Source organism: Neoarius graeffei, chromosome 15 (genome assembly GCF_027579695.1).
Source record: "Neoarius graeffei isolate fNeoGra1 chromosome 15, fNeoGra1.pri, whole genome shotgun sequence".
NCBI classification, from domain to species: Eukaryota; Metazoa; Chordata; class Actinopteri; order Siluriformes; family Ariidae; genus Neoarius; species Neoarius graeffei.
Genome location: NC_083583.1, coordinates 60,749,818 through 60,774,091, shown reverse-complemented (window position 1 = coordinate 60,774,091; position 24,274 = coordinate 60,749,818). Strand labels below are relative to the sequence as shown.

Sequence of the window (24,274 nt, the reverse complement as noted above, 5' to 3'; positions counted from 1 at the left end):
TATTTCATCCTCAGTTGGTTCAGCAACACGCTCCACCATTTTCTTCTTCTTTAGGGTTTTTTGACAGTTGGCAAACCAACTTAAAGGTGCATTAATACCACCGACTGGGCTGGAGTGTGGAACAGGAGATATTGGGGGGGGGGGGCACAAAACTATTAACTTTTTTTATATAACTTTTAGCTATTTCTGTTTCTTTTAAATACTTGATAAAGTGATATATCTGACTTGATGCGCGCCACCATTTTGTTTTTCTCTACTCATGATATATAAGCTGATAGCCAAGTAGCCAATCAGAGCATGTGATTGGTCATATCCAGTGAATGTGGATAGAATAAATACTGATGTCTGGTTCAAACTGTTCCTCAGCTTAGTGACGGATCCTACTGTATCTCTCTCTCTCTTTCATAGATGATGCTAAACCCCAGTCTAGTGGGAGACACACTTCAGTGATGTTAGGCAGCCTGCTGGATGACAATCTCTGGCATTCTGTTCTCATAGAGCGTTTCAATAAGCAGGTGAACTTCACGGTGGACAAAGACACGCAGCACTTTCGCACACAGGGCCAGGAGGACTCTCTGGAGGTAGACTATGAGGTGAGGACCCCCAGCCTGCCCCATCTATTGGCCTTTTTTTGTCGTTTCTTAACATGTTTCTCAACTTGCAGTAGTATTCACAATATTTCAATCCAATGTTGTTTTCAATAGCTTTCTCATTTCTGGCATTTTATCAGACTTTTCTGGCCTGGATATCAGTTCCATCCATCCGGAACATAACTGCTTATATCTATGATGCTTTTCATTAAATGAGAACTACCGAGGCATACACTCACCATCCACTTTTATTAGGAATACCTGTACACCTGTACATTCATGCCATTATCTTGCAGTTACAGTGGTGATTGAAAGTTTGTGAACCCTCTAGAATTTTCTATATTTCTGCATAAATATGACCTAAAACAACATCAGATTTTCACACAAGTCCTAAAAGTACATAAAAAGAACCCAGTTAAACAAATGAGACAAAAATATTATACTTGATCATTTATTTATTGAGGAAAATGATCCAATATTACATATCTGTGAGTGGCAAAAGTATGTGAACCTTTGCTTTCAGTATCTGGTGTGACCCCCTTGTGCAGCAATAACTACAACTAAATGTTTCCGGTAACTGTTGATCAGTCCTGCACACCGGCTTGGAGGAATTTTAGCCCATTCTTCGATACAGAACAGCTTAAACTCTGGGATGTTGGTAGGTTTCCTCACATGAACTGCTCGCTTCAGGTCCTTCCACAACATTTCGATTGGATTAAGGTCAGGACTTTGACTTGGCCATTCCAAAACATTAACTTTATTCTTCTTTAACCATTCTTTGGTAGAACGACTTGTGTGCTTAGGGTCGTTGTCTTGCTGCATGACCCACCTTCTCTTGAGATTCAGTTCATGGACAGATGTTCTGACATTTTCCTTTAGAATTCACTGGTATAATTCAGAATTCATTGTTCCATCAATGATGGCAAGCTGTCCTGGCCCAGATGCAGCCAAACAGGCCCAAACCATGATACTACCACCACCATGTTTCACAGATGGGATAAGGTTCGTGTGCTGGAATGCAGTGCTTTCCTTTCTCCAAACATAACGCTTCTCATTTAAACCAAAAAGTTCTATTTTGGTCTCATCCGTTCACAAAACATTTTTCCAATAGCCTTCTGGGTTGTCCACATGATCTTTAGCAAACCGCAGACGAGCAGCAATGTTCTTTTTGGAGAGCAGTGGCTTTCTCCTTGCAACCTTGCCATGCACACCATTGTTGTTCAGTGTTCTCCTGATGGTGGACTCATGAACATTAACATTAGCCAATGTGAGAGAGGCCTTCAGTTGCTTAGAAGTTACCCTGGGGTCCTTTGTGACCTCGCCACCTATTACATGCCTTGCTCTTGGAGTGATCTTTGTTGGTCGATCACTCCTGGGGAGGGTAACAATGGTCTTGAATTTCCTCAATTTGTACACAATCTGTCTGACTGTGGATTGGTGGAGTCCAAACTCTTTAGAGATGGTTTTGTAACCTTTTCCAGCCTGATGAGCATCAACAACACTTCTTCTGAGGTCCTCAGAAATCTTCTTTGTTCGTGCCACGATACACTTCCACAAACATGTGTTGTGAAGATCAGACTTTGATAGATCCCTGTTCTTTAAATAAAACAGGGTGCCCACTCACACCTGATTGTCATCCCATTGGTTGAAAACACCTGACTCTAATTTTCACCTTCAAATTAACTGCTAATCCTAGAGGTTCACATACTTTTGCCACTCACAGATATGTAATATTGGATCATTTTCCTCAATAAATAAATGACCAAGTATAATATTTTTGTCTCATTTGTTTAACTGGGTTCTCTTTATCTACTTTTAGGACTTGTTTGAAAATCTGATGATGTTTAAGGTCATATTTATGCAAAAATATAGAAAATTCTAAAGGGTTCACAAACTTTCAAGCACCACTGTATCTATATTATGCAAAAAAAAAAAAACAACACTCATTCTGTGTAAACTCTGCAGACTGTTGGGTGTGAAAGTCCCAGGAGCTCACTGAGTCACTGAGATCACATTCCTCCCCCTATTCTGATGTTTGACATGAACGTTAACTGAAGCAAGAGCTTCAAGAAACCTGTATCTGCATGATTTTAGGCATTGTGCTGCTGCTACATGATTGGCTGATTAGATAACTGCATGAATGTGCAGGTGTACAGGTATTCCTATTAAAGTGGACAGTGAGTGTACATACTGTATGTTGCGTTTGACTTACCTCTGAGGTAGGAAGTTGGAATGCCCATGCATTTGAGTTACAAAGTAAGGAAAAGCATACATGGATGCCTCCAAGTTATCAACAAGCTAGACAGCTAATTGTAATGAGTGATGCATATTTTAATCCTCAAATCAGTGAACTGTATCAGCAATGTTATAGACTGACTCGACAAGCAAATATATCTGTATGTTGATTAATTTCGAACAAAGAACTTTTGTATGCAGTATAACTCATTTTAAACTTTGTTTAACTGTTGACTCTGTGCACAGCCAAGCTGAATTAGCATCACATATGGCCCTTTTCCACTACCCTTTTTCAGCTCACTTCAGCCCGACACGGCTCGCGTTTCGACTACCTCAGAGCAGCACGACTCAGCTCGCTTCAGCCCTGCTCAGCTCCCAAAACTCGCACAGTTTTGGAGTAGGGCTGAAGCGAGCCAAACCGAGCCGAGTGGGGCTAGGGGCGTGAGGAGACACTCCCCTGTGCACTGATTGGTGAGGAGGAGTGTCCTCACATGCCCACACACGCCCCGCGAGCACGCTGGGATCTGTAAACACCGTAAACCCTGAAGAAGAAGAATTACGAATTACGAGAATTTCTGAAGCCTTATGCGCCTCGCCTCATCTATACGCTCTTGCCAGTATCTGTTGGCGTTGTCGGTGACAACAAGCCACAGCACCAAGACCAGCAACACTAACGACTCCATGTCCTCCATGTTTATTGTTTACTATCCGGGTCGTGAGACTACCGCTTAAAAGGTCACTGATGTCACTGTTTGCGCCGCCTAACGACATCACGTGACGTCCACCCACTTTCGCTAACTCCACCCAATGTGTCCACCCACTTCCAGCCAGCACGATTCAGCGCGGTTGTAGTCGAAATGCAACTCCAACAGCCCCTCTCAGCTCGACTCAGCCCAACTCAGCACGGCACGGCTCAGCCCAACTCAGCCGCGTTGGTAGTGGAAAAGCGGCATTATTTAACTCAGTGGAACCTGGAGCTGAGAAATCAAGTTCTGGAGTAGGAAATTGAAGGGGTGTTTTCTTTGGTTTTGTTTGTTTGTTTGTTTGTTTGTTTGTTTGTTTGTTTGTTTGTTTGTTTGTTTGTTTGTTTGTTTGTTTGTTTTCCTGGTCAAAGCTCAGGAATTCTGAGTTAGAACCTCAAGTCAAATGCAGAAATATGGATGTAATTAAGCTCGTTATTATTTTTTAACCATCATGCCTGAGAGCCATTGTGTTGTATATTTAAAGTACACTGGATTAAAGCAATTAAACACTGAAATTTCTTCATGATTAGGGCCTGATCCAGAACAATCAACGAATAATTGATGTATTTTCTGTAAAACGTTGACATCAATGGTCAAATCTCTCACCATGAATGCTGCACTAGTGCTGAAAAACTGTTTACTAAATTGATAGCGTCTCCATGCCTCTTGACTACTTGTACCCCATTTTGTTGCAAAATGCATAAAACAAACCAGAACAGGCACAGCCCACAATGACCCTGCCTCGGCCCGTTATTCGCCCCTGAAACCCCCATGTGAGTGCTGCTCACCGAAAACTTTTAATATGAGCCCTGGCTCAAGCCAGCATTTAAAAATTCATAACTCATCCACCCAAAGTCCTAGCCCTGCCAAATTTACAGGTACCTCCCTCTCCCCAAGTGGCACACTAAATAAAACAATAATAATACACTCATCTGTTGTTTTTATTGCACGATGCAGTTGAACTAGTGTTTTAGGGTTGATGGTATCTGATTGATCCAGTCAGTTGATTAAGAGTTCAGTTTACATGAAACTTTGCAGTACAGTGTTATGTTAAGTGCCAATCAATGGTTATGTTGTTATTATTATGTGTATTTTTTTCATTCATAATAAGAATGACAGTTAGTCATCTGCTTTGTAGGATGTAGATTTATATTTTAAGAGAGTTTTTATTTTCTTATATTTTCTAAGTTCTAGTGCAGCAGATTTTAGTTGGAATGCCAAATGATATCACCATGTCTAGTTTTGCGTCATTTTTAAAGTCATTTTGTTACAACGTTACTTGGAATCTCATACTCAAAATTTTAACTGTATTATGTAAGAATAGTTGTATTGTTAATTACTAAATTTCTTATAGACTGATTATAAACATAGTATACAAATCGTCATTGTTGACAGTGTTTCATGAGTGTTATTATAGTACCTATATATGAGTCCCGGTAAGTTGTAACCAACTGGAACATCCTTAGCCCCCTCATACTTTTTTCTAGACATGGAACTGACCTGTGTGTGCGCTACTGTTTTCTTGGGTATAAACTTTAAGCATGTTTTTCTTTAATCTTCTGACATTTTCTTGTAAATTATATTCAATTTGTAGTGTAATTAGCAACTAATGTCTGGTGTAATTTGGCCTTTGAAGATCACAAAAGTGTGCCTGGAAATAGCTGAGAAGCATCTCCAGGCATCTAAAGCTGTTCAGCTTCATTGGACAGACAGACAACATTTCAGACTTGTCTGTCCTGTGACAGTCTGCTTAAAATTCCTTATTTCCCACACTGATTATCTATACCACTTATCTGTCAGTGTTGCAGGGGAAGCTGGAGCCAATCCCAGTTTACCAATCAATTGCAGGGCTAACAGAGAGATGAACAACCATTCACACTCACATTCACACCTATCGGCAAATTAGGCCAAGTTTACATTAGACCGTATCTGTCTCGTTTTCTTCGCGGATGCACTGTCCGTTTACATTAAACCGCCTGGAAACGCCGAGAAACGGGAATCCGCCAGGGTCCACGTATTCAATCTAGATCGTGTCAGCTCCGGTGCTGTGTAAACACTGAGATACGCAGATACGCTGTGCTGAGCTCTAGCTGGCGTCGTCATTGGACAACGTCACTGTGACATCCACCTTCCTGATTCGCTGGCGTTGGTCATGTGACGCGACTGCTGAAAAACGGCGCGGACTTCCGCCTTGTATCACCTTTCATTAAAGAGTATAAAAGTATGAAAATACTGCAAATACTGATGCAAATACTGCCCATTGTGTACTTATGATTGTCTTTAGGCTTGCCATCCTTCCACTTGCAAGTGGTAAGTGATATGCGCTGGGATCACACACACAGCGGCTCAGTCCCGAATCACTGCTTGTGCGCTTCACTCGCGTGCTCTGTGAGCTGCGCAGGGCCGGAGTGCGCACCCTCCAGAGGGCACTCGCTGTTCAGGGCGGAGTGATTTGGAGCGCAGGATGCCTGCGGAGCCAAACGTATCCGTGTATTGGTGTTGCTGTGTGCACGCAAATCGTGTATTGGTGTTGCTGTGTGCACACTAATCGTTTTAAAAACGTTAATCTGATGATCCGTTGATACGGTCTAATGTAAACATGGGCTTAGAGTAGCCAGTTGATCTAATCCACATGTCTTTGTATTGTGGGATGAAACTGGAGCACCCAGAGGGAACCCACACAAGCAGTGGGAGAACATGCAAACTCCATCCAGAAAGGTGCCAATCAGCCACGAGACTCAAACACAGAACCTTTTTGCCATGAGGCAATTGCTGCACCACCATGCTGTCCACATCTAACAATATTTTAGATAAATAATTATATAAATGGCGGCACGGTGGTGTAGTGGTTAGCGCTGTCGCCTCACAGCAAGAAGGTCCTGGGTTCGAGCCCCGGGGCCGGCGAGGGCCTTTCTGTGTGGAGTTTGCATGTTCTCCCCGTGTCCGCGTGGGTTTCCTCCGGGTGCTCCGGTTTCCCCCACAGTCCAAAGACATGCAGGTTAGGTTAACTGGTGACTCTAAATTGACCGTAGGTGTGAATGTGAGTGTGAATGGTTGTCTGTGTCTATGTGTCAGCCCTGTGATGACCTGGCGACTTGTCCAGGGTGTACCCCGCCTTTCGCCCGTAGTCAGCTGGGATAGGCTCCAGCTTGCCTGCGACCCTGTAGAAGGATAAAGCGGCTTGAGATAATGAGATGAGATGAGAATTATATAATTTTTTTAATTGCTTGGCAGAGGAGAATGCAAAATTAACTGTGTTCCCAAAAGTGTGTTCTGCATTCCATAATCATGCATTTAATTTAATAAGTTTGTAATGATAATTACCACTTGCTTTTACTTTAGTCGAAAATAAGACATTCAACATGCTTTCTGATTAAAAAAAAAGATACAGTATTTTGAAGGAAATTAATTCAATTGTGCAGACTGTTAATTTCTTTCTAAATTGTCACAGCTGTGGTTTGGCTATTTTATTTTAAGAAACAGGGACGTGGGAAAACTCATTAAATCTTAAATTCTTTGTAGCATGTGACAGGAGCGGGTTATTTTGTCAGACGAACTTAAGTATAGAGCATACAGCATATTGCTTGTTTATTATTAATCCTTTTACCTAGCAATTATTGATAAATTGCACACACTGTTTCATAAGCCTCTCTTGCTAAATGGTTTATAGTTTCAAGTTTGAATGGCAGCTAATTATTATGATTATACATAAAGCATCTTTCGATTTGTTGGAGTCAAAACAGAAACTAAGGCCCTGTCCACACAGCAACGGATTCAGGTGAATCTGATAAAATTGTTTATTGTTTCGGCCTGGCGTCCACACGGCACCGGCGTTTTGGGTGCCCCAAAATGAAATCTTTTGAGAACGGGTTCCAGAGTGAAAAAATCTGGCAACGGCGCCGTTGCGAAGTTGTCTGGATGAGTAGAACGGATTTGTTTACAATGACGTCACAACCACATGACTGTCAGTGCTTCACACCAGGTAGAAGTGTAACGAACTCGATGCGAGTTGTCAACAAATCCTATAACTTGGTTCATGAAACGCGCTTACAAAATATTTTCACTGTGAATATTTATTGTGTAATGGTGCAAAGTGAGAGAGAGAGAGAGAGAGAGAGAGAGTGTGAGAGAATAGCCCTTAGGGCAGAGTCTTTAGTCCAAACACTGTGGAAGCAGTACCAAACCACGCACCGCCTGTGTGCTTTCCAAAAACAAAAACAATCCCGCCAGCAAAAATAGGAAAAAAAGGAGCGATCTCACCTCTTCAGATGTTGGTTTAAGTCTGACAATACATTCCTCAAAAAGGGCGTAGAAGAACAAAGTAATCCATCAACGTGTAGCATTCAATTTATTCTGGACCATTAAAGAATTCTGGAGGATCTCAGAATGTTGGCGTACCGGCTTCCATCTACCCCCGTTCATTCCTCTCTCTCTCCATCTACCCCGTTCATTCCTCTTTCCGCGTCTCCATTCAAAAAACGAGCATGTGATTTAAAGGGACTATAGCCATAGGACAGGGAGTGATAAGGTGTGCGCGTGTGACAGTGACAGGGAAGAACCTAGGCTCATGCTAGCCCTGAATTTCTCTTAAAGTGAAGGCAGAAGAACGTTCAGCGCCTGGCCAGGCTTTCTATGTATTAATTTACATAGACGTTTTAATATGAAATATAAATAAGTGTCTTAGACAATAGATACTATTTTACGCTACTGACTAATAATCAAAACTTTATGTGGCTGATGCTACAGAAGAAGGGGTTTATGCGCATGTGTCTACTTCTTCTATTGTTCTGGTGTCTCCGATGGGACCGTCTTACAGAGCACGTAGAGGTGTGGCATGTGTATTGCATCGTTTTCAGCAAGCGTTGCGTTGCCATATGAACCTGATATTTTACTGATCCGTTGCCCATGTGGACATGATATCTCATCTCATCTCATTATCTCTAGCCGCTTTATCCTTCTACAGGGTCGCAGGCAAGCTGGAGCCTATCCCAGCTGACTATGGGCGAAAGGCGGGGTACACCCTGGACAAGTCGCCAGGTCATCACAGGGCTGACACATAGACACAGACAACCATTCACACTCACATTCACACCTACGCTCAATTTAGAGTCACCAGTTAACCTAACCTGCATGTCTTTGGACTGTGGGGGAAACCGGAGCACCCGGAGGAAACCCACGCGGACACGGGGAGAACATGCAAACTCCACACAGAAAGGCCCTCGCCGGCCACGGGGCTCGAACCCAGGACCTTCTTGCTGTGAGGCGACAGCGCTAACCACTACACCACCGTGCCGCCCTGGACGTGATATTTAAAAAAAAAATCTCTTTGCCGTTGTCGTGTGGATGTAGCCTAAGACAAATGAAATCCGTAAGAGAAAGACTGGTTGTGTGCTTTAAGAAACCCGGAGAGAAAGTAAGCCTTGTCTTGCTTTGGAAGCCTGTGACTTCCAGAAAGTGATGCAGTGTAGAGCAAGCCAAATGCTATTATCACAGTCGTTTCCTGATCACTAAGAACTTTCATGCAGCTTGTTTATAACTAATTATTGCAAATATTTTTACTGAACATACAGTATACTGCAATTATTTTCCATTCATCTTGCAAATTAAATTAAACATGTTGCACATGCTTTCTTTCAAATAAAGCAAATTGAATCTTATTTAGTTACATGCTGCCATGTTGTTAAGTTGGCCAGATGAAACTTGTAAAAGTAAGCCATCACTAAGCCATATGTTTTCTGTCACCCTGTGACCGAACAACGCTGATCAGATGTGAGACCAGGCTTGCTTTTGTAAAGTAGTGCTCTACTCTCTCCTGCTACTTTTACAGAGGAACAGGCTCTGACTGACAGTTAAAATAGTGCCCGAGTGAAGGAACTCCACTTGCAATTTCTGAAGCAATCCTGTAACACTCTGTTACGTATTGATTCCATTAAAACTGCAATCAGCAAGAAATGGAAGGAAAGGGAAACGGTGTTGAAAAACCATTCACTTAAAGCATGTTCTTTTCTCTTGTCATTTTACCAAATTATGCATGTTATAAATTTTATAAATGTACAGTATAATACATAAAAGGGGTAATAATCTCAAGACCCTCAAAATAGCCTTTATCCATCCATCTGTCTGTTTGGCCATCTATTGACCCATCCAACTCTCCACCCATCCATCCATTTATGGTTATATCCTCTTTCAGAACTGTGTACATTAACAGGAAAATACAAATGTTTACCATTAACAGGGTTCTTGTCAACTGTGACTATTCCAAAATGTATGCATCTCTGAAAAGTCATTGTAATTCATAAGAGGACTCTTGGCCTTTGAATGTTCCACTGAGGACATTAAAATTGCAGTCAAAGCAGTTGTTCATACTGCAACAAGAGTACTGCAGCCATTTATATGACATTCTTTCAAAGCTACTTTAGAAATACTGGGATTCTCAGTATTGCCACACATTGTATATGATATGATCTATATGATCTGCCTCTCTCTCTCTCTCTCTCTCTCTCTCTCTATATATATATATATATATATATATATATATATATGTATATGTGTGTGTGTGTGTGTGTGTGTGTGTGTATTGCCGCTTTTCCACTACCAACGCGGCTGAGTCGGGCTGAGCCGTGCCGTGCTGAGTCGAGCTGAGTGGGGCTGTTGGAGTTGCATTTCGACTACAACCGCGCTGAACCGTGCTGGCTGGAAGTGGGTGGAGACATTGGGTGGAGTTAGCGAAAGTGGGTGGACGTCAGGTGATGTCGTTAAGCAGCGCAAACAGTGACATCAGTGATCTTTTAAGCGGTAGTCTCACAACCCGAATAGTAAACAATAAACATGGAGGACATGGAGTCGTTAGTGTTGCTGGTCTTGGTGCTGTGGCTTGTTGTCACCGACAACACGGACAGATACTGGCAAGAGCATATAGATGAGGCGAGGCGCATAAGGCTTCAGAAATTCTCGTAATTCGTAATTCTTCTCCTTCCGGGTTTGCGGTGTTTACAGATCCCAGCGTGCTCGCGGGGCGTGTGTGGGCATGTGAGGACACTCCTCCTCACCAATCAGTGCACAGAGGAGTGTCTGCTCACGCCCCCAGCCTCACTCGGCTCGCTTTGGCTCGCTTCAGCCCCACTCCAAAACGGTGCGAGTTTTAGGGGCTAAGCAGGGCTGAAACGAGCTGAGTCGTGCTGGTTTTTGGTAGTCGAAACGCGAGCCGTGTCGGGCTGAAGTGAGCTGAAGCGAGCTGAAGTGAGCTGAAAAAGGGTAGTGGAAAAGGGCCATATGTATGTGTGTGTATATATATATATATATATATATATATATATATATATATATATATTATATATATATATATATGTCAGCCCTGCAATAACCTGGCGACTTGTCCAGGGTGTACCCCGCCTCTTGCCCGTAGTCAGCTGGGATAGGCTCCAGCTTGCCTGCGACCCTATAGAACAAGATAAGTGGCTACAGATAATATATTCTATCCAAATTCACTGGGTATGAGCAATCATGCACTCTGATTGGCTACTCTACTACGAGGCTATCAGCTCATATACTGTGAGTAGAGAAAAACAAAATGGCAGCATGCATCAAGTCAGATATATCACTTTATTATCAAGTATTTAAAAGAAACAGAAATAGGTAAAAGAATATTGTTTTTTTTTTCTCCCTAATATCGCCTGTTCGACACTCCAGCCCAGTCGGTGGCAGTAATGCACCTTTAAGTTGGTTTGTCAACCACCAAAAAAAACCCGAAAGAAGAAGAAGAAAATGTCGGCGTGTGTTACTGAACCAACCGAGGATGAAATAAAAACTCTACTCGAAAACAAAACCCCAAAAAATACAAAAAAGCAACAAAATATGGAATAAAATTATTTGATGGGAAGAATGTATCTTTTTTTATTTTTCAAGAATTATTATTATAGCATTTTTCACAAATTGCTCCTGTCATTTCGCCAGTTTGTTTACATTCTAAGCAGAAATGATTTTGTTGGATGTTTTGTATAAAGTTTTTATTTATCGAATTTGCTAAAAATAAAAATGCTTTATTTCTCAAAATCCAGTGAATGTGGATAGAGTAAAACAGTTATTCCACTCAATCTCGTTGTACATAGTTTATAGCCAACTCAGTGCTACGCACCTCATCAGCTATCAGCTAATGTATGACTCGATTTTGTGGAATAACCGTTAAAATAGTGAAATTTATGTAAAATCTATGAAAAAGCATTGGTAAATGAGCTCTCACTTTAATCACAAGCATTACCAGTATCAGTCCCTGTGTCATCACCAGGGCGGTGCCTGAGAGTTTTTTTTTTCAATAATTTGTGCCTCAACCACCAAATGGATTAAATTTATAATTGGAAACAGAGGGGAAAAGTCATGCACTTAGCATTAGATTTCTTCACAACAAAACATTGTGTCTGTTGATTGAGTCTCCACACGTGGACATTTATGAAGTAAAAATGATTCATTGTGATATTGCTATTGCTAATTTACAAAAAAAAAATGCTCTGGCTAACAGGATGTGACATTAAGGTAAAAAGTTCAACGCGTGCTGCATCCATTGGCTGAGTCAGATCATGTGTGTAATCATTTATGTTTTTTAATTATTATTTTTCAAAGCATAATTTATAGTATTCACATATTGAAAATTAAAAATGTTAAATAAACCTCAGAAATTTCTTGGGGGTGCTAAGAGGGTGTTATAGCTATCCTAGGGGTAGCTACAGTGCCCCCAAACCCCTCCCTGGCACCACTGCTGCTCATCACCTGAGGTAAATGTCGCTTAGACATAAGCTTCTTTATCATCTCTTCTCTCCAATGATCTCTGTTCAGAGTTATATCAGCGGGAAAATGGGTTGTGTTGGTTAAAGTTCTTATTATTCATGTCTTTTTAGCAGCTCATTTAAATGTTATACAATGCTGTATCTGTAAAGTATATCTGATCAGAAACTGAATTGATTAGGTTTAGTCCATTTTTAGTCCAAGATTATCAAAGCCTGACATTCACTGTGTACCAAAATCACACTTCAGACTAACTTCCTTTACAGCTGTGCCTGTTAAACTGGCTCCTTACCTAAAAATGACCATTTCAGGCAAACATTTTCATCCTCATGCTCAGTTTTTGGCTGTTTTTGAGAATTTTGTGGCAACAAAATCTGATGGGGTTTTCCAGAAGTTTCTATTATTTTCTCAGGCATTGCCTCATGATTGGAGTTCAGTGTATATTTGTATTTGTGTTTAACATCTTTGCGTTTCCTGCCCATGTGTGCATTTGTCTACTCAAGCTTAGTTTTGGAGGAATACCTCTGCCAGGCAAGCCCGGGACCTTTCTGAGGGAGAATTTCCATGGCTGTTTGGAGAACCTCTACTACAACGGAGTCAATATCATCGACATGGCCAAGAGACGCAAACCTCAGATCTACACTGTGGTAGGCTGCTAGGGTTTGCTACTTTTAGCACATTGTCAGCATGTTGAAAAAGTAATTACTACAGGTTGATAATTGCTGTTGTCATACCAACTTGTAAACACATCCGAGGACACTGGTGGTTGTTGTTTTTTTTCGTTTGTACATGTGTTAAGGATCATCGTGTTATGCCAGTTAGTATGCATGACCCAGAGTTAGTCACAGATCTGCACACATTGGTGCTTAATTGCAGTTTTTTCTGTCACTATTATGTCATTTTGAGGATTGTGTGTGTGTGTGTGTGTGTGTGTGTGTGTGTGTGTGTGTGTGTGTGTGTGTGTGTGTGAGAGAGATGACAGTTGCTATGTGCATGTCACTGTAAAAGTGCCCTTTCTGTGTCTAATTAACAGAAATACTAAGAAGAGAAGCAAGTGTTCTTGTTCCTTCTTTCTCTCTCGTTCATGTCATTTTTAAAATGTTTTAAAACCTGTTGAACCTTTAATTTGTTCCAAGATCCAGCACTTATAAGCATGCCCAAAACTTTGCCATTTGACAGTCATTAGGAAACTGTAGGCAGATTTGTGTATTTAATCACAAACCCTGAGAAAATCTTAGCAAATATGTAGTTATAAGGCATAAAGGGCAAAGAGCTAAATCATTCCTTGACTGAGACTAGAATTGCATGAAGAGCTAATGCTGTGACATTGCATTTCCTATCACCGTCTACTTTATACCCACATACCAGTCTATCTTCTCCATATGCCTTTGCTTTCTGGATCATTTAATGAATTTGCACTTTCTAATTGTATTGCTCTTATCCTGTCATAGGTGTCTCCTCTCCCATTCTCACACATCTTCTAAATTCATTTCTTCCTCGAGCAAGCCCTGGTCTCATATTCATCACCTACTATAGTATTTTGTATTTTGTTATGTTATGTTTACCTTTTCATTTCTCTTCTATCCATTTTCCATCTCAGGGTAATGTGACATTCTCATGCTCCGAGTCGCAGCCAGTGGCTGTGACATTTTTAAGTGCCACCAATAGTTTTCTGGTTTTGCCTACTGATTGGGCAGCAGAAGGTCTGTCCATACGGCTCCAGTTCCGCACCTGGAATCAGGACGGCCGTCTGCTTACTGTCCCACTGAGTCATGGCCCGAAGTCATCATCTCTCATCCTGCAGCTCAGTGGGGGACTTTTCCTGCTCACCCTGACAGGAATCCCACAAGGCACGGCTCAAATCAGCACTGGTGAGAGAAAAATTAAATCGATTAAATTTACCAGTAGCCATACAGACACAATTTATTTCATTTTGAACTTTTGCAAACTTCTCTTTACTCTCATTTAAGTCAGAATATACACTGAAGTTATGCAGTTATGCATTCAGCCAATTGTGTGGTGGCAGTGCAATGCATTAAATTATGCAGAAACAGGTCAAGAGATTCATTTAGTATTCACAGAAATGAAACATCTTGGCATGGGTGTTGGTGCCAGACGGGCTGGGTTGAGGATTTCAGAAACTATTGATCTCCTGGGATTTACACACACACACACACACACACACACACACACACACACACACACACACACACACACACCCCAGTCTCTAGAGTGTACACAGAATGGTGTGGGGGAAAAAAACATCCCAGCGAAAGTGGCAGGTCTGTGGATGGAAATACCTCGTTCATGACAGAGGTCAGAGAAGAACAGACAGGTGGGGCTTAGCCCTGCTATCCCATTGACACGAGCCGGCCCTGACAGTAACTCAAATAATCTCTCTCTACAACCGTGCTGAGCAGTAAAGCATCTCAGAACACACAGCGTATCAAACCATGAGTCATGATGAATCACGCTGAGGATGAATCTACTCTGTGGACTAAGAAGAAATCAGCCCCAGCCTCACTCCTTCATCCCATTCTGTGTATTTTTCTTCTGACCAATGGTGTTGCTGTTGCACAAAAATCCAAAATAATCCATTATTTTCTAACATCAAATAATCTGATAAGGATGGCAAATCTGATAGAGCTGGTAAAGTTTCTGTTTCTTCTGTATGTCTTTCTATGCACCAGGTCCAAGTTTGTGTGATGGCCAGTGGCACTTGGTGGCAGTCGAGGTCAAAGGTCAGCAGGTCTATCTGACTGTTGACAATCAGAAGCCAGTGGTCATGGAGATCACTCATCTCACCAACAGCTTACAGAGAACAGCTGTTGTATTTGGAGGTACTAAAAATACCTCCAAGTATATAATGCAATATAACGCGCATATATATATATATATATATATATATATATATATATATAAAATCACCACAAGATGAACCACAAAGGGTTACGTTTAAAACACACTAGAAACCAGTAATACTTTCTTCTCGCTCACATTGTGATTACTTTGTGTATTATAAGTAATATTTGTAATATTTCATTTGTAAAGGTCATGCTGTACAGTAAAAGCTTAAGCTCAATTAAAGTAATTTGTATGCTAAGGTCTATTACCCTGTTAAAATGTAGAAATGCAGTCTCCAATATCAGCTTCAACCAGTTTGCTTTAACGCAATTTCATGCACACAAATGCAACCGTACTAATAATTCATTCCAGTCTGACTTCTTTGACAAATTGCCCTGACCTATTGTCTGCTGGCAGGAAAATTGCTTATAAATCATTTACAAATTGCATTCGGTCTAAGCAAAAGAGACCATTTTCTGTTTAGCTGCTACTTTACTGAAATCAGTTAATTCACCTAATTTATTTTATTTTATTTTATTTTATTTTGCACGACTGATTAGGCACAGGAGGCTATTACATTATCATTAATTATTTATTACAATGTAAAACTGCTCTTTCTCCCATTTTAATCCACAGCAGGTTTCTCTTTATGTAGTCATTAGTGACTTTCTTATAATATAAATTTCACATGGAATGTAAACCAGTTTATGTCTGAAAGCTTTGGTCCTTACAAAGAAATAACGTTAGTCTTGCAACATAAGTTAAAGCTTTTCTGAGTAATCTTTCCCCAACCCCCAGTGTCTAAACTAAATCCTCTAAATCCCTTGGCTCAGAATCTGTCAGTGTGATTTTGCTAATATTTGTTTAAACTACTTAACAATTATGCCATGAAATCGAATTGTACATGAGCTGATAGCAGCTATAAGCCATGTACGATGAGATTGAGTGGAATAACTGTTTTATTCTATCCACATTCACTGGATTTTGAGAAACAGAACATTTTTAATTTTTTTTGCAAATTCAGTAAATAAAAACTTTGTACAAAACGTCCGAGAAAATAATTTCTGCTTAGAATGTAAACAAACTGGTGAAATGGCAGGAGCAATTTGTGGAAAATGCTATAATAATAATAATAATAATAGGGCGGCACGGTGGTGTAGTGGTTAGCGCTGTCGCCTCACAGCAAGAAGGTCCTGGGTTCGAGCCCCGGGGCCGGCGAGGGCCTTTCTGTGTGGAGTTTGCATGTTCTCCCCGTGTCCGCGTGGGTTTCCTCCGGGTGCTCCGGTTTCCCCCACAGTCCAAAGACATGCAGGTTAGGTTAACTGGTGACTCTAAATTGACCGTAGGTGTGAATGTGAGTGTGAATGGTTGTCTGTGTCTATGTGTCAGCCCTGTGATGACCTGGCGACTTGTCCAGGGTGTACCCCGCCTTTCACCCGTAGTCAGCTGGGATAGGCTCCAGCTTGCCTGCGACTAGAGATAATGAGATGAGATGAGATAATAATAATAATTCTTGAAAAATAAACAAATTATGTTCTTACCATCACATAGTTTCATTCCATATGTTTTTTTTTTTTGTATTTTTTGGGGTTTTGTTTTCGAGTAGAGTTTTTATTTCATCCTCGGTTGGTTCAGCAACACGCGCCGCCATTTTGTTTTTCTCTACTTATGGTATATGAGCTGAAATCCTAGTAGTAGAGTAGCCAATCAGAGTGCATGATTGCTCATATCCAATGAATGTGGATAGAATAATTTGTTTTTTACTGGTATTTTTTTTTTCAAAGTAGGATTTATTTCACTTTCCCCATATCCCCTCCTGAACCCTCTCCCACCCAAATATTTTAATGTTGACATTGTATTGTTCCAGGCTGCCCTGTATCACAGTATGAACTTGGCTGTGAGAAACTTTACATGGGATATCAGGGGTGCCTTCGTCTCATTTTTATCAACAACCAACCTATCAACCTCAGCAGAATTCAGCAGGAGAAGCAAGCAAACTTCACCGAGCTCAGCTTCGACATTTGCAGTATCCGTGACAGGTCAGAGTTTTCAGGGTTTTCACAAATAAGTCTTAGTTTTTGAAGGTTTTTTGCACCCTGATACAGCTTTCATGTCTTATTACTGTGTGTGTGTGTGTGTGTGTGTGTGTGTGTGTGTGTGTGTGTGTGTGTGTTATGAAGGATATACACTGTGCAATTTTGGGTTGCCCCAGATGAAAGATGACCAACATGAAAGAAACATGGTCACTGCTCAAAAACAGAGGTTTTACGTTGTATTGTTAGAGAGTTTCAAAGATGGCCGTTGTCGTCATGGGCTTACGACCAAAGATAGCCAGGGAAAAAATTGTGACGGTGTCAGAAATTTAGGATGACCATTTCGTAATGTGACTGATGGTATAACTTGCGTTTACTAACCAACCAATAGGAACGCAGGATGAAGTGACGCACTGATCAACATGACACTGGCAAAAATGTACATTTATGTATCCTAAAAAATACTTACCTCAAGCTCCGTTTGCAAAATTGGTACCCCAATTTGGCCTTGTTTCCATAGCTACTGTACAACCAGGTCCATGTTCTCCTCCTCCATCTCTTGTTTGGATTTTTTTTTTCCATATACATAAAAACCCCTATTATGAGTTTTCAATTCTTGCTTAGCGTCATTGTTTACTACTATAGTTGGTATGGCTCAGATGGAAAAAGCACACTGAAGATGTTTTATTCTTGTATGTTGACTTGCATTGTAGCCTCTGATTCAGTAGGTATCATCATTATACGGTTTACACGTCATACCCAAGTTTATTAGATCCATCTCGCATAAAGTGGCTTGAAGTAAACTTTTATGATTGATGATAACTCACAGTCTGTAAGTGCCATTAGATATAGTCCAGGGATCCCAGACGTCCGCTATTTAGCGGAATTCCGCTATTTTTCTAGCCAAAGTGGTGGTGTTTTTTTTAATCTCTTGTATATCCGTTAAAAATATGTTTAAGTAAAATGACCAGCAGAATACGTTCTGATTTGGTTTGCTTGTTTAGCGATGTTTTTGTCAGCTTCGTTTGTTCTCGTTGACATTCGGGAACACTCGGAAGTTAAATTGATGTAAATACCGCGAGACTGTACACGATAGAACGAGAAAACAATATGGCTGCACCCATTTGCTAGAAAATGTGTTTTAACTCCGTTCATGCTTTTGTTTCTAATGCATTGAACTTAATTCAATATGCAGGGCTGTGAAATTTCCGCGGATTCTGTCGCGAAAAATATCATCTTCACAAAACGTCTATTTTTGCATTAAAAATCATTGGGGGGGGGGTTTCTAGTCGGTTTTAATCGCCTTGCACGAGACCGGTGGCTCAATACAGCCGAATTCGCGGAGTTTTATGCCAGCTGAGCGTGGAACACGTCTTGACTGCGACTCAGGAGCAGTGTTGCCAGATTGGGCGGTTTCAAGTGCATTTTGGTGGGTTTTGAACATATTTTGGGCTGGAAAACGTCAGCAGTATCTGGCAACACTGCTCAGGAGTGCATGACAGAGCTAAAAATAGCTATTGCGTGACCTGGCACCGCATACGTGAATTTTGTACTTCCAGGGTGCAAGATCAGACATAGTTAAGATGCCATCAAAAAGGAAAGCTAAGGAGATGTTTGAGAGAGATGCAAAGAGGGCTAGAAAAGAACACACAGACAGACTGAAGGAAAAGATGAAAAAGAACAAGTTTGCAAAACTGAAAGAGATGGTGTTAAAGAAAAGAAAATTAAAAGACTTTCATTAGATGCTGTTTGACAGACTATGAACATTTTGTAAATAGCTTTAATAGAGGAATGCAAATACTATAGAACTAATAACTAATAGCCTTACTGAAAGATGAATTGAAAGAAATAGCTGGGAGTGATGCAAAGAGGAATAGAAGGAGCCAGAAGTAAAAGAAAAGATGTAAATAATATATTAGATAAGAAACATTAGTTTTTTTAAACTTTTGCTCTGTAGACAAGAGACATTGTGAGAGATTCTTGGAAAAAGCCAGGACATAATACAAGAATTAAGTGTAATTTGGAAGACAACAGGTATCTCTCACTTAAATATTGAGCATGATTTTTCACAAAGTCATTTTGAAAGGCCTATCAAAGTTTTCTTTTATTAACATTTCTTTAAATTATTTACACATTTTTTTTAACTTTTATTTTGATTAAGAGATAAAATACATAGGCACTTATTAGATATTTCAAGGTATTTTACATGGATCTTTCATTTTAAAAGAGAAAACTGTTGATAGGTATTTTATATGGCAAAATGAAGACCAAGACTAGTCAAATATTTACTTGTTGAGATCAATTTTTTACTTGCAGGAAATGCTCAGAATGCACCATATAACACCTAAAATGGCTTGGTGTCTGGGACCCTGTGGGCCCCAGACCCCCGGCTTATGCTGGGGGGCTGTGCCCCCCAGACCCCCCCTTTTCCTCAGATTTCTTATTTACAATTTCACAGCCCTGAATATGTCGTGGAAAAAAGATATCGTCCATAAAAGAGATAGCGGAACAGTGTCCGGGTTAGAAGAAGTATATTCTTCAAAGCTACATTTTCATCTAATTTTTATAAATAACAATTTTTTTTTGCCACTTATGTCATAGATTACAAAATATGGCATCAAATAGATACACATTATTGTTAAATTCTGTTGCTTTTCTATGTTAAATCTATGTAAAAAATGTGTTCTATAGCATCTTTAAATGTTCAAATCTCAACAGCTTCAGGGGGCTTGCAGCGCCCTTGACCCCTGCTGATAGTTTCTTACATTCCTCGATTTTTTTCAATTACTGCTGGGATCCCTGATAGTCTCACATCTCATATCTAGTTGATCTTACCTTGTCAGGTGTGTGCCTAATTTCTGTGAACATGGTGGAGTTTGCTACCAGTCCTGGGACCATTTCTACTGCAACTGCTCTGGAACAGGCTACACAGGCACAACCTGCCACAACTGTAAGTCCACACAAAGCTGAAACGCTGTCATGGTTACGACTGCACTTTAACGTTGACCATCATATACACGAGTGCAACAAAAGTGCACACTTTAGACTGTACAACAGATTACTTTAAGTGGATTTTTTTTAAATAAAGATTTGTATAAATTAGCTCCAAATGTTACTAAACTTATGGTGATGATACACGGGGCAACTTTTTGGGCAATGTTGCCGAGCAATGTTGCTGGCAACGGGCAACTAGGTGAGACACAGGGCAACTTTTCAGGGCAACTAACAATGGGCAACAACAGTTAGCAACGGCAGTTTACAGTTAGCTAAAAAAAAATCGATGTCTTAATTTTTGCTGTGACCATTTAATCAAGCTGTCTGTTGTTTTTTAGAGCTTTGGTGAGGTAAATTCCTCCATATAGAATATTAAAATAATAACTTACCGGCGTAAAAACAGATGAGGAGTCTCTCCATCTCTTCACTCCACTGACACTGAGCGGCCGCCATATTTGTTTGAAATTTCTGATCCGAACCTCACCGGAGGTCACATGACTCGACACTCGCGTTCTGATTGGCTTATCTCAAAAAGTTGCCAGAGATTATCAAAACCATTCAGAAAGAAACAATGTTGCCCAATCTCAATAGAAAAGAGTCAAAACGCAATTGCCCAGCAACATTGCTCGGCAACATTGCCCAAAAAGTTGCCCCGTGTATCATCACCATTAGACTTTTCACTTCTAAGTCAGAAGCACAGGAATTTAACTGTGACTTTTGGCACTGTTCATAAAGTGAGCAAAAAAAAAAACAAAACACACATGCCTAAGCCACACATAATGTGTGATATTGTGAGCTTGGGATGCTGTATGGTCTTGTTGTCACAGCCTTTTTTTTAACCCTGGTAATAGGTTTTCTTTAAATTGAGCTTTGTTTCAGTAAAAGCCGAGTTTTTAAATAATCAGCTGCTCCACTAATATTTGCAGAAGCCGTTTCAGAAAAGCTGCAGTAATGTCTAAAAAAAAATGTTGGAAATGCCTGCAGGCCAAAAGACCTTGAGCTCATCTGTTTTATATTCTTAGGTTTGTACATGTGGGATGTCCTCTCGAAATCATGCAACATGTTTTCAGTAGGTTTCTTATGAAGAGACATGAAAATGAATTCTCTTGAAAAATCATTCACATTCAAGATCATTATTTTGTGAAAGAGCCATCTGCAGCCAGATCCTGACCTCTTGGCAAAGGAGACCAGATCCATCCATCCATTACCATCCATCAATAACTGCTTATCCTGTACAGGGTCGCAGGCAAGCTGGAGCCTATCCCAGCTGACTACGGGCGAAAGGCGGGGTACACCCTGGACAAGTCGCCAGGTCATCACAGGGCTGACACATAGACACAGACAACCATTCACACTCACATTCACACCTACGGTCAATTTAGAGTCACCAGTTAACCTAACCTGCATGTCTTTGGACTGTGGGGGAAAACGGAGCACCCGGAGGAAACCCACAGAGACACAGGAAGCACATGCAAACGCCACTGTCAGCCACTGGGATCAAACCCAGAACCTTCTTGCTGTGAGGTGACAGTGCTAAGCACTACCGTACACCACCGTGCTGTCCAGAAGACCAAATTTTTACCTGTAAATGTTCTGGTACTTGTTCACAAAAGCCCCTAAACCAAACATGATTGGCCCACCACTAGGTGACTCTTAGATTGTGAATGATGAATATGCAGAAATGCTAACCTACACAATTTGGGCGTAGCAGCTACAGATTTGAAGCAAAATTATGGTGCTATGCATAGACCTGAAAATAATTATTTTTTCAACCAGTTTTGCCCACATATCGATCAAATCAACATATTTTCAGCGTTCAGGCTGTTCCATGTGTCATTGTTTACACTGATTTGGATAATTCCAGGAATTTCCGTATCCTTATGTTAGCTGCACTGTGATTGGCTGAGAGGTGACCTGATTCATGCTCTCAGCCAATCACAGCACGTGTTAAATGCAGTGCTCAGAAATGCACAGTAGTGATGTGTAGTTTTCTTCCTGGAAGCAAACTGTCTTCATCTGTCGTATTCCAGAACTGAAACTTTCAATTTCTCTCACAAACTAGTGTCAGGTGTGAAGTGAAGACAGTCATACAACAGAAGTACACTGAAAAAAGCAAAGTCATCTACATACAACAACTTGTCTAAGTTAGGGGTTCTCAATCTTTTCTACTTTAAGGCCCACCTATTCATCCTTGTAATGAGTCGGGGCCCATTAAAAAAGATCCCCAATTATTTTGGCTCATCTATTCTATTAGAATCTAATAATCTATTGTAAAGTGTATTAATGGGATGCGACATCACTCCCTGTTACAGATGGGAGCCCAGGAATTAAATAAATGCAATAAAAACAAACTGTTTTTAATTGTAGGTATTGTATTTAAAACTGTATGGATGTGCCAGAAGCCAACATAAAACCATGCATACAAAAGGGATTAATGATCCAAAAGTGAAGTCTGGTCCATTAACACAAGAACTTATTGCCATGTTTGTGTACAGCAAACAAGCATGCTATTAAAACCAAGAAGGACACTCAAAAGAAGCAGCTATAGAAACCACTCAGTGGGATTAGATCCTTACACACTAACAAAGAAGGATTTTTCCTGAGTTGGAAAATTATCCATCCGATGAGTTCCCCAACAGCATGGAGGTGTACAACTTTTTATATGTGGCTGGGTTAAAGATCTGGGGATCAGGACACTACAAGATATATGGCAGTAGACGGATCTAAGTGCAGGAAGAGTGTTTATTAGCAGGCGTAATATTTAAATCAAGTCAAGTTTATTTTTATAGCGCGTTTAACAATAGACATTGTCACAAAGCAGCTTTACAGAGAATTAAAGACTTTAAATATGAGCGAAAGAAATGAGTTTTCTCCACAGGGTGGCTGGGCTCTCCCTTAGAGACAGGGTGAGAAGCTTGGTCATTCAGGAGAGACTCGGAGTAGAACCGCTGCTCCACCACACCGAAAGGAGTCAATTGACATGGTTTGGGCACCTTGTTAGGATGCCGCCTGGATGCCTCCCAAGGGAGATTTTGTGGGCATGCCCTACCGGGAGGAGACCCCAGGGCAGACCCAGGACATGCTGGAGAGATTGCATCTCTCGGCTGGCCTGGGAACACCTCAGTATTCCCCCGGAAGAGCTGGTGGAGGTGGCCGGGGAGAGGGAAGTCTGGGTTGCTCTGCTTAGGCTGCTACCCCCGTGACCCAGATCTGGATAAGTGGTAGAAGATGAATGGATGGATGGAATATGAGCTAATTTTATCCCTAATTTATCCCCAATGAGCAAGCCTGTGGCGATGGTGGCAAGAAAAAGGAAAAACTCCCTCAGATGACATGAGGAAGAAACCTCGAGAGGAACCAGACTCAAAAGGGAACCCATCCTCATCTGGGTAATAACAGACAACATGATTATAAATAACTTACTTCAATAACAGTGTCCTATATAGTAACAAAGTATAACTGTGTAACCAGGAAATTCATTATAGTTTTAACATGAAGTCTGTTTTGTTGAAGTTATAAACTGTTCATTGATGGAAACTGGAGTGCAAAACTGCTCATGACAACTGTAGTCCTAAAGTTAGCAAGTCAACTTTTGTCCTCAACCATAAATGCATTACTGTAAGTGTCCAGAGCATCTTCCAAGTGTTTTTTTTGTTTTTTTTACAAAAGCAAAACAGAAAGCAGAGTATGTAAACAGCATTATAAACATGGCTGGAAACAACCGTGACTGTGATAATGATAATACTTCACAAAGCCTCTGTGAAAAGAGCTTCCTTATCTGTGCGTGCTGATTGAGCTCAAATCAGCATCAGGTGTTTCCCATAATGGCTGGGTCCCAAGTGCATGCACAACACGCTCCGTGAGAGTGCATGGCCGCTCGAGCTGTGCCAAACTCAAGTGCGCAAAGGCGCGACAGTCAAGTTTTTACCTACTGTGTGACCACAACTTTTAGCTCACGTGTATATCACCATCAAAATGCCTCATTTTCATCGATAACCCATCACAAAGCATCGCGAGCTATAGTGTGACCATAGTTTAATGAGGTGGATGTGACGTC

General features: G+C 40.8%; 1 protein-coding gene across 1 annotated transcript in view; it reads left to right on the top strand.

The window, feature by feature from the left end:
- The window catches only part of cntnap5l (contactin associated protein family member 5 like), a 272,765-nt gene that overhangs the window by 158,499 nt on the left and 89,992 nt on the right, over positions 1-24,274 (top strand). Inside the window, exons 6-11 of the mRNA XM_060940691.1 lie at positions 409-593; positions 12,850-12,993; positions 13,947-14,217; positions 15,037-15,186; positions 17,058-17,229; positions 20,067-20,173. Coding sequence (XP_060796674.1) covers positions 409-593; positions 12,850-12,993; positions 13,947-14,217; positions 15,037-15,186; positions 17,058-17,229; positions 20,067-20,173 — 1,029 coding nt within the window. The remainder of the gene's footprint in view (positions 1-408; positions 594-12,849; positions 12,994-13,946; positions 14,218-15,036; positions 15,187-17,057; positions 17,230-20,066; positions 20,174-24,274) is intronic.